The 11,420-nt window shown below is 44.6% G+C and overlaps 1 protein-coding gene across 1 annotated transcript; it reads right to left on the bottom strand.

The window, feature by feature from the left end:
* Positions 1–387: 387 nt before the first annotated feature.
* On the bottom strand, positions 388–10,293 carry LOC120978042 (tigger transposable element-derived protein 1-like). The gene is made up of 3 exons (XM_040406281.1): positions 10,221–10,293; positions 8,560–10,058; positions 388–624 (listed from the first exon to the last, which is right to left on the bottom strand). The coding sequence occupies exons 1-3, from the start codon at positions 10,291–10,293 to the stop codon at positions 388–390; spliced, it is 1,809 nt and encodes a 602-aa protein (XP_040262215.1).
* Positions 10,294–11,420: the final 1,127 nt, after the last annotated feature.

Below are 11,420 nucleotides of genomic sequence, written 5' to 3'. Positions count from 1 at the left end.
ATTGGCAACCAGGACTTTAATAGCGTCCTGGGTGCCATAGTAACACTGAACGCATTTGGAAGACGGTTCCGTCTTCAAATGCTTTCAGTACACTTGCGTTTTTCCGGATCCGGAGTGTAATTCCGGCAAGTGGAGTACACGCCGGATCCGGACAACGCAAGTGTGAAAGAGGCCTAAGACTCCGGTTCGGCAGGAAGCTTTGCGCATCAGGCCTTGGTGAACCAGTACCTTACAAACATCTAGTGCCTTAAAAAGCTGTTGGCGGGGATCTGAATCAATGAAAAACCTCCCCCTGAGACCATCCATTACATCACTGTGTCTTTGAAGCTTAAAGTGGGCATGCTCCACTTAAAATTTCCCTGTATGTTCTGCCTGTACCTTCTACCTTTACACTTCTGCTGGGACTGCCTTGGCTCTGTGTTCACAGTCCGGTTCTCGACTGGAACGGTGGGCGAATTCTTTGTTGAGGTTCTGCCTGTCACTTCCGATGCCTGACCGCTGTGTAACCTGTACGGGATTCGCCTGTATCCCAACATCTTCAAGATCTGTCTTCTGCATATACCTGTTGTCCTGTTCTCCTTGGTTCCACTCCACCCCAGGGTCGAGTTTACCCTCTGTCTGTACCTGAAACCCAAGCCAAGTCTGAATATGTCAAAGAAGTTAACCCAGAAGTACCAGTAGTTAACTCTTCTGCCAGTAATTTTTTTGTAGTTGGGTATGTGAGTATGTCGTCGAGACTACATACAGTCAGGTCCATAAATATTGGCACATCAACACAATTCTAACATTTTTGGCTCTATACACCACCATAATGGATTTTAAATAAAATGAACAAGATGTGCTTTAACTGCAGACTGTCAGCTTTAATTTGAGGGTATTTACATCCAAAACAGGTGAACGGTGTAGGAATTACAACAGTTTGCATATGTGCCTCCCACTTGTTAAGGGACCAAAAATAATGGGACATAATAATAATCATAAATCAAACTTTCACTTTTTAATACTTGGTTGCAAATCCTTTGCAGTCAATTACAGCCTGAAGTCTGGAACGCATAGACATCACCAGACGCTGGGTTTCATCCCTGGTGATGCTCTGCCAGGCCTCTACTGCAACTGTCTTCAGTTCCTGCTTGTTCTTGGGGCATTTTCCCTTCAGTTTTGTCTTCAGTAAGTGAAATGCATGCTCAATCGGATTCAGGTCAGGTGATTGACTTGGCCATTGCATAACATTCCACTTCTTTCCCTTAAAAAACTCTTTGGTTGCTTTTGCAGTATGCTTTGGGTCATTGTCCATTTGCACTGTGAAGCACCGTCCAATGAGTTCTGAAGCATTTGGCTGAATATGAGCAGATAATATTGCCCATAACACTTCAGAATTCATCCTGCTGCTTTTGTCAGCAGTCACATCATCAATAAATACAAGAGAACCAGTTCCATTGGCAGCCATACATGCCCATGCCATGACACTACCACCACCATGCTTCACTGATGAGGTGGTATGCTTAGGATCATGAGCAGTTACTTTCCTTCTCCATACTCTTCTCTTCCCATCACTCTGGTACAAGTTGATATTGGTCTCATCTGTCCATAGGATGTTGTTCTAGAACTGTGAAGGCTTTTTTAGATGTCGTTTGGCAAACTCTAATCTGGCCTTCCTGTTTTTGAGGCTCACCAATGGTTTACATCTTGTGGTGAACCCTCTGTATTCACTCTGGTGAAGTTTTCTCTTGATTGTTGACTTTGACACACATACACCTACCTCCTGGAGAGTGTTCTTGATCTGGCCAACTGTTGTGAAGGGTGTTTTCTTCACCAGGGAAAGAATTCTTCGGTCATCCACCACAGTTGTTTTCCGTATTCTTCTGGGTTTTTTGGTGTTGCTGAGCTCACCGGTGCGTTCCTTTGTTTTGAGGAATGTTCCAAACAGTTGTTTTGGCCAGGCCTAATGTTTTTGCTATCTCTCTGATGGGTTTGTTTTGTTTTTTCAGCCTAATGATGGCTTGCTTCACTAATAGTGACAGCTCTTTGGATCTCATCTTGAGAGTTGACAGCAACGGATTCCAAATGCAAATAGCACACTGGAAATGAGCAGTGGACCTTTTATCTGCTGATTGTAATTGGGATAATGAGGGAACAACACACACCTGGCCATGGAACAGCTGAGAAGCCAATTGTCCCATTACTTTTGGTCCCTTAACAAGTGGGAGGCACATATGCAAACTGTTGTAATTCCTACACCATTCACCTGATTTGAATATAAATACCCTCAAATTAAAGCTGACAGTCTGCAGTTAAAGCACATCTTGTTCGTTTCATTTCAAATACATTGTGGTGGTGAATAGAGCCAAAAATGTTAGAATTGTGTCGATGTCCCAATATGTATGGAACTGACTGTATGTTGTATGAAAAAATTTGCTGTGCTAGTGTCACGGTACGGTTCATTGTGACAGTTGTGGCCGTGTAGGCTGGCTGCATGTTCTCTTGCATACTGGCTGCAGGCTGACTCCTGTGTATGCTGGTTGCTTGGGGATACATGCTGGCTGCGGTGTCTTGTGTGAACCATGCCTGTGAATGTGTGTACTCCCCTTGTCTCCATCTCTGTACAGCTCTTGTCTCTGTTGCTGTCTAGGCTGGCTGCAGGCTCTCTCGTGTACTGGCTGCAGGCTGTCACCTGTGTATGCTAGTTGCTTGGGGCTGCGTGCTGGCTGCTGTTTTGTGTAGGAACTGTGGCCTGTGTTTGTGGCTCCCATGTCCATATCTCTGTGGTTCCTGTTACTGGTGCCGTGCAGGATGGCTGCATGCACTTTGTGTACTGGCTGTGGGTGTTCCCATGTATGCTGATTCTGTGATGCGTACTGGCTGCAGCCTTGTGTGGGAACAAGTCATGATTATGGATGCATTTGTGTTTGCGTCACGGGTTGTTTGCGTTCTGGCGTACTGGCTGAGGGTCACTCTGTGTTTGCTGTTTGCCAGGGGCAACATTTAGTACTGCAGCCTGTGTGTGCACTTTTCTGTTCATGCAGGCTCCCCTCCTTGTTTGGTTCTGGTGGGGTTAACTTACCCTGGTCTGTTCCTGGGTGTGGCTTATTAGGTGCCCTCTATGCAGCTATTTCTACCTGTGAGCTGTGGGGCTTGGGGTCAGTCTGTTCCTGTGCCTTGCTGGGTGTAGCCCTTGCTGCTGACCCAGTTTTTTTTGCCATCTGCCCTTTTGTGTGGTGTCGCCTGGTAAAGCATTGTTGTTGCCTTGTCTGATCTTCTGTACCTGTTCTGTGGTGATGTTTATGTTGTTATCCTTGTCCATGCCTTGCCTGTTATTCTGTACCTGTTCTCTGTCTGGATCCACTCTGTTCCATGTCTAGTCTAGCAGTGCTCTAACTGTGTCTGATAACCTGGCAGTGCTAAACTGCTTCTTATCCTGTCCTATGTCCAGCCTGGCAGTGATAAACTGCTTTTGTTCCATGTCTGTCCTGCAGTGCCTTACTGCTTCTGTTCCTGTGTTTGTCCTGCCTTCGTGAGAAGTCTCCTGGGTTCTCCGGAGGGAGGATCTCTAGTCTGTGTGCAGCTCTGCCTGAGACCACCATGCTTCCATTCCGCTTGGGGTCCAGACACCTGCTTCTGTGCTGGTTCCTGTTTGTCTCGTTGTCTGTTCCATGTCCTGTGTTTGCGTGGGTCTCAGTTCTGTTGTCTGTTCCACAGGTGCTTGCACCAGCGTGGTTCTTTGCAGGTGGGAGCCAAGTGTACCAGAACCTTCCTGGAAGTGCGACCAGTGAGCCCTCGGCCCAGATCATCCCCACCACCAGGGGCTCTGTTAAGAATGGGGTTCACTGGCTCTTTCCCCTCCTGGGTTTGGCCTCTGGTCTGCCTGTGCACTTGGTTCTATGGTTTTCTGTGGTATTGCCTAACATGCATATGTTACTGTCATGTTTCTTATTACATGTGTAATAAAGTATTCTGTTGGTCCCTGTTGGTCCCTGGTCTGTTTTGCCTGTGTCCTGTTTGCAAGACTTCCCGGATGTCTGCCCTGGGCCCCCGGAACATGACAGCTAGTCATTCGCAACCCATAATCCAGATGTCCCACTCCTGTTGTATCTCCCATCAGTTCTAAATGCTTTGGACCAGAAGAGCGATCCTATGAGCTTTTGGAGAATTTTGATGCCCCTGCCCTCCTGAAGAAATTTTTGCAAGTATCCAGACCAAAGAAGAGAAGGTGTAAAGTAGAGGGGTACAGTTTAAGTATAAAACTATAGTCTGCTCTCCCTGCATTTATTGGAGGCTATTTGGCACCAGAGAGGTAAAATACAGAGTGGGCTCATCATGAATGTTCAACCTGCATTGCCTGAAATTAATGAAGGCCACTGTGGCACCAAAGGAGGTATAATATAATGTGGACTCTGCATGCATGTGGATCCTATATTCCCTGAATTTAATGGAGGCCAGTTTGGTACCAGCGGAGGTAGTATTTAGAGTAGATTCTTGTCCTAAAGAGATTGCCTCGCGGGTGACGGACAGGCACAAATAATTTAGTACAAAATGTATTTGCCAAGAATCTCACATTTACAACTTAGCATTATTACATTTTCTATAGTGAGTATCGCACTATTGTATTTACTTTATTTGTACTTGCAGAATGCTGTTGCATTGTGTTTGTTTTTGCTTTTGTGCTTTCAGCCATGGCGATGTGCACCTGTGCACTGGGATGTGCTGACTATCCCCCACTTCTTTCTTTGCCGGGGGCTACTGTTACAATGGCAGTTCATGGCCTCTGCTGTCTTGTGCACACAGACGCCAACTTCCTGTGTGTATTAGGGCTTGTATTCATTCACTGCATGTAGAAGTATTTGTCTGGCCGTGTCTCGCCATATTTTCCGGATTTTGGCTGGGTTACCGCTGGAACAGCTTGCTGGGTCGGAAGACACAAGTGTGAATCAAGCCTAATTTTGTCAGTCAGACCATCACTGTGGCCAAAGAGGGAAGTGGAATTAGTGACTTACTTAGAACATTACATATTACACTGATAAGTGCAATGCTCTGTGACCATTTTTATCTAGACCTGTCAAGAAAACAATAAAGCTGTCATATTGTCATCCCAATTCTATACCTACTATTCAGGATAATTACTTTGCATGCTACTCACAGCAACAGTAATCTGACAATGGATTACCTACCATATCTATTTTGGAGGTTATATAATTTGTGCTGACTGCAACAGAAGACAATATTATGTACTTAATTGGCAATGGCACAATACTGCTCAAATGAAAGAAAAAATCTACAAAAATTTCCTCCAACGCATTTCTACGCACTAGAGAATGTTCTCCAATTATATATTATACTTTCAATTACACCTACTAAGGGATATTTCTTTTCATTTTTATTTAGGAGCATTGCCTGTTGACATTGGTACTAAATGAAATTGACATTAACAATTATCTTCATTGTGCTCTGTGCTTGCTTTGCCTCCTCTGAAGCCTTATCAAAGTTATTGAGATCCTAATGTTTCAGAGGGCCCCTGGAATGTAGCACATCCTGGCATGTATCAAATTACAGTATGTGTTGTATTACCAAAAGTGACACCCTTTCTTACATGGTTGGCTACTATCAAGGTCAGTGTTGGGGCTTCCACTTCAACTCCCCCTCCAGTGTCATAACATGAGACAATGGAAACGTAGTAACCTCAGGAGGCTCTAAAGGAACGTGCAGTACAATGCAAGGTTATCTCATGCTAGTCCAGTAGGAATAGTACTACATGTGCTCATTGTATATATTTCTTTTACACATTGTTACATGTTAAGATGGATTTAGGACGATTCTGCAGCAGATTATCGGGATGGAAGCGTTCCTTCCCGACAGTCAGCTGCTCGTTAAAGGGGTTCTCTGGGAATTAAGAAAATGAAAATATTTAAATATTACTTTACTAATACCTTTTATTAGTTACAATGGCTCATTTTGTCTTAGGAACAATCATTAGGAGAAATAAAATGGTCTCCGTCCTATTAGTACACACAAAACCTGTCTTAACCCCTTCAACCCCGGGCCTGTTTTTACCTTCCTGTCCAGGCCATTTTTTGAAAATCTGACATGTGTGACTTTATGTGGTAATAACTTTAAAACGCTTTTACTTATACAGGCCATTCTAAGATTGTTTTCTCGTCACATATCGTACTTCATGACACTGGTGAAATGGAGTCAAAAATATTATTTTTTATTTATAAAAAAATTTCAAATTTACCAAAAATTTTGAACAATTAGCAAATTTCCAAATTTCAATCTCTCTACTTTTATAATAGATAGTAATACCTCCAAAAATAGTAATTACTTTACATTCCCCATATGTCTACTTCATGTTTGGATCATTTTGAAAATTACATTTTATAATTTTGGGACGTTAGAAGGCTTAGAAGTTTAGAAGCATATCTTAAAATTTTTAACAATACACAGTGATACCTCGGTTCACGAACTTAATTCGTGAACTGACTCTGGTCGCGAACCGAGGCACATTTTCCCATAGGGTTCAATGTAAATCCGGTTAATCCGTGCTGACCTTTTTTTGGGGGTTTTTGAAGCACAAAAATATGAAACAAATTACAATACACATTAGTACAGTATAGTAATGTACACTGCTCAAAAAAATAAAGGGAACACTTAAACAACACAATGTAACTCCAAGTCAATCACACTTCTGTGAAATCAAACTGTCCACTTAGGAAGCAACACTAAGTGACAATCAATTTCACATGCTGTTGTGCAAATGAGATAGACAACAGGTGGAAATTATAGGCAATTAGCAAGACACCCCCAATAAAGGAATGGTTCTGCAGGTGGTGATCACAGACCACTTCTCAGTTCCTATGCTTCCTGGCTGATGTTTTGGTCACTTTTGAATGCTGGCGGTGCTTTCACTCTAGTGGTAGCATGAGACGGAGTCTACAACCCACACAAGTGGCTCAGGTAGTGCAGCTTATCCAGGATGGCACATCAATGCGAGCTGTGGCAAGAAGGTTTGCTGTGTCTGTCAGCGTAGTGTCCATACCATGGAGGCGCTACCAGGAGACAGGCCAGTAGATCAGGAGACGTGGAGGAGGCCGTAGGAGGGCAACAACCCAGCAGCAGGACCGCTACCTCCGCCTTTGTGCAAGGAGGAACAGGAGGAGCACTGCCAGAGCCCTGCAAAATGACCTCCAGCAGGCCACAAATGTGCATGTGTCTGCTCAAACGGTCAGAAACAGACTCCATGAGGGTGATATGAGGGCCCGACGTCCACAGGTGGGGGTTGTGCTTACAGCCCAACACCGTGCAGGACATTTGGCATTTGCCAGAGAACACCAAGATTGGCAAATTCGCCACTGGCGCCCTGTGCTCTTCACAGATATAAGCAGGTTCACACTGAGCAAATGTGACAGACGTGACAGAGTCTGGAGACGCAGTGGAGAACGTTCTGCTGCCTGCAACATCCTCCAGCAATGCCAGCATGACCGTTTTGGCATTGGGTCAGTAATGGTGTGGGGTGGCATTTCTTTGGAGGGCCGCACAGCCCTCCATGTGCTCGTCAGAGGTAGCCTGACTGCCATTAGGTACCGAGATGAGATCCTCAGACCCCATGTGAGACCATATGCTGGTGCGGTTGGCCCTGGGTTCCTCCTAATGCAAGACAATGCTAGACCTCATGTGGCTGGAGTGTGTCAGCAGTTCTTGCAAGATGAAGGCATTGATGCTATGGACTGGCCTGCCCATTCCCCAGACCTGAATCCAATTGAGCACATCTGGGACATCATGTCTCGCTCTATCCACCAACGTCACGTTGCACCACAGACTGTCCAGGAGTTGGCAGATGCTTTAGTCCAGGTCTGGGAGGAGATCCCTCAGGAGACCGTCCGCCACCTCATCAGGAGCATGCACAGGCGTTGTAGGGAGGTCATACAGGCACGTGGAGGCCACACACTACTGAGCCTCATTTTGACTTGTTTTAAGGACATTACATCAAAGTTGGATCAGCCTGTAGTGTGTTTTTCCACTTTAATTTTGAGGGTGACTCCAAATCCAGACCTCCATGGGTTAAAAAATTTGATTTCCATTTTTTTTTTTTGTGTGATTTTGTTGTCAGCACATTCAACTATGTAAAGAACAAAGTATTTCAGAAGAATATTTAATTAACTCAGATCTAGGATGTGTAAATTTTGTGTTCCCTTTATTTTTTTGAGCAGTGTATAAAGAGAGGACACTAACCTTGCTTGAGATGACTTCTGGCATGGAGGAAGGCAGGTGGGAGGCAGTTATTGTTTGGAGGGAGAGTCCCCCTCCATAAGGACATCAGGGGGATCTCCTTCAGGGGTTTCCTCTCTCCTTTGTCTCCTAGCTGCAGGCTCAGTTTTTCTGAAAAATCTGTCCAATGTCACTTGTCTCTTCCTGCGCTGCATAACCCTCCGGAAATGAGAGACCACATTATCATTCATGAGATTTAGCACTCTGTTCACGACAGTTATGTTGGGGTGGTGCTTTTCAAAAAAAATCATGGCACTCATTCCATTTTTGCATAATGGATTTTATGGCATCACTGCTAACCTCCTCCCTTTCTTCCTCTTCCTCAGTGGAATGCTCCTCAAGAAGTGCCTTCTGCTGCTCACTGTGGAGTTCAGAAAGTTCTTCCGTGGTCAGCTCCTCCCTATGTTCCTCAACAAGCTCTTCCACATCAGCACCATCAACGTCCAGACCCATACTCTTGCCCATGGACACAATTTCCTCCACTACCTCTGCATCAGACCCTTCAAAGTCATGTTCACGTTCAGCGACACATTCTGGCCACAGTTTCCTCCAGGCTGAATTTAGGGTTCGGGGAGTGACCTCTTCCCAGGCTTTGTCAATGAGGTTAATGCAGTGGACAACATTGAAATGTTTCTTCCAGAAGTCTTTCAAAGTCAAGGACGTCTCTTCAGTGACATTAAAACACCTAGTGAAGAGCGCCTTTGTGTACAGCTTCTTGAAGTTGCAGATGACTTGCTGGTCCATGGGCTGCAGAAGTGGTGTTGTGTTGGGGGGGAGGAACTTTACCTTGATGACGTCATACTCAGCATCCATATCATCCACCAAGGCTGGAGGGTGTGCCGGGGCATTGTCCATCAGAAGAAGGCACCTTTCAGGCAGCTGGTTATCAGAAAGATATTTTCTGACGGTCAGTGCAAACACCTCGTGCAGCCATTCCATAAACAATTGCCTTGTGACCCAAGCTTTGGCATTGGCTCTCCACATGACGGGCAGTCTGGCCTTGTTCACATTTTGTTCCCTAAATGCACGAGGGGTCTGAGAATGGTACACCAGTAGTGGTTTAATTTTCAGATCGGCGCTTGCGTTGGCACACAGCAAAAGGGTCAATCTGTCCTTCATGGGCTTGTGCCCTGGTAGTGCCTTTTCCTCCTGCGTGATATAGGTTCTGTTCGGCATTTTTTTCCAGAAGAGCCATGTTTCATCACAGTTGAACACTTGTTGAGGGACGTATCCTTCTGTCTTCATGAATTCCGCAAAGTCTAACTTGTAGGCTTCTGCTGCGGCCTTGTCAGAACTGGAAGCCTCACCATGTCTAATCACACTAAGGAGGCCACTTCTCCTGCGGAATTTTTCAAACCACCCCCTACTGGCTTTAAATTCGTCACTTACTGCACTTGTAGAGGGGCTTCTTTGCAGTAAATCACTGTGCAATTTCCTGGCTTTCTCACAGATCATAGCTTCACTAACGCTATCACCTGCCAGCTGTTTCTCATTCAACCACACCAACAAAAGTTTTTCCACCTCTTCCAGCACTTGCGTCCTCTGCTTGGTTAACATTGTTACTCCTTTTGCAACATCAGCTCCTTTGATGGCGGCTTTGTTTTTCAGAATAGTCGAGATTGTTGACTTTGCCATCTTGTACTCCGAAGCCAGATCAGTCACACGAATACCACGGTCATGCTTTTCTATAATTTCCTTCTTCAGCTCAATGGTAATTTTCTTCACAACCTTGCTGTCACCTTTACTACTGCTCTGCACTTTCTTTTTGCCACCATGCTTGCGCTGCACATTCTTGTCACCTGCATTTCCACTTTGCACATTGTCACTTGCATTTCCACTTTGCACATTGTCACTTGCATTTCCACTTTGCACATTGTCACTTGCATTTCCACTTTGCACATTGTCACTTGCATTTTCACTTTGCACATTGTCACTTGCATTTCCACTTTGCACATTGTCACCTGCATTGCTGTTCTTGTCACCTTCATTGCTGCTCCGCACTTTCTTCTTTCCACTATGCTTCTTGGGAGCCATATTGGGTGTCCAGTGAACTGTACAGTACTGTATGTGCTAAAAAGCACACCAAAAATAAAAAAATCACTTAAAATGTTTGCAGAGTACTCACAGTACTTCTTTCTGTGTCTCTTCTTCTCTCCACGGTCTTCCTACAGGAAGCCTGGAAATAGCATTAAAATGGCCGCGGCTCCTGTTCGTGAACCGAGGCGGAGTTCGTGAACCGGAGCATATTTTTATGAACTTTTCTGTTCGTGAACCGAGTTGTTCGTGAACAGAAGCGTTCGTGAACCGAGGTATCACTTGTCCAAAACCCAAATTTTTCAGGATCAGTTCAGTTATGAAGTCACTTTCTGGGGCTTACATATTAGAAATCACCCATAAATCACCCCATTTTAGAAACTACACCCCTCAAGGTATTTAAAACTGATTTTACAAACTTTGTTAACCCTTTAGGTGTTCCACAAGAGTGAATGGCAAATAGAGATGACATTTCAGAATTTCACTTTTTTGGCAGATTTTTTATTTTAATCCATTTGTTCCAGTAGCAAAGCAAGGGTTAACAGCCAAACAAAACTCAAAATCTATTACCCTGAATCTGGGGTTTACAGAAACACCCCATGTGTGCTCAAAAACTGATGTATGGGCGCACAGCAGGGTTTAGCTGGAATGGTAATTGGGAGCTATGTCGCATGTGAAGACACTCTAAGGTGGCCCTACAGTGGAAACCCCCAAAAAATCACCCCCTTCTGGAAACTACACCCCTCAAGGAATATTTCAAGGTGTGTAGTGAGCACTTTGACCCATCTGGCGTTTTACAGAATTAGGAAACGCTTGGCTATGAAAATGAAAAATTACAGTTTTTTTCATAAAAAGTTGCTTTACACCCACATTTTTCACTTTCACAAGGGGTAACAGGACATTTTCTCCTGATTACAGCAATACCCAATATGTGCTTATATACTGCTATATGGGCGTACCACAGGGATCAGAAGGAAAGGAGCACCAAATGGTTTCTGGAAGGCAGATTTCACCGGAATAATTCACAGGCGCCATCTTGCAATTGAGTACACCCTGAGGTAACCCTAGAGTGGAAACCCCCAAAAAGTGACCCCATTCTTGAAACAACACCCCTCAAGGAATATTCC

This window comes from Bufo bufo, chromosome 8, assembly GCF_905171765.1.
Source record: "Bufo bufo chromosome 8, aBufBuf1.1, whole genome shotgun sequence".
Lineage (NCBI taxonomy): Eukaryota > Metazoa > Chordata > Amphibia > Anura > Bufonidae > Bufo > Bufo bufo.
The sequence above is the reverse complement of the archived record's forward strand: the minus strand, read 5'-3'. Positions and strand labels throughout refer to the sequence as shown.

What these genes read in the sequence shown, in the direction of transcription:
- LOC120978042 (XM_040406281.1), bottom strand. Translation starts at nt 10,293, where the DNA reads ATGGCTCCCAAGAAGCATAGTGGAAAGAAGAAAGTGCGGAGCAGCAAT. An exon ending in TGACAAGAACAGCAATGCAG is followed by an intron (nt 10,059 to 10,220) that starts GTGACAATGTGC and finishes GTGGAAATGCAG; the next exon opens with GTGACAAGAATGTGCAGCGC. An exon ending in AAGAGGAAGAAAGGGAGGAG is followed by an intron (nt 625 to 8,559) that starts GTTAGCAGTGAT and finishes CTTGGGTTTCAG; the next exon opens with GTACAGACAGAGGGTAAACT.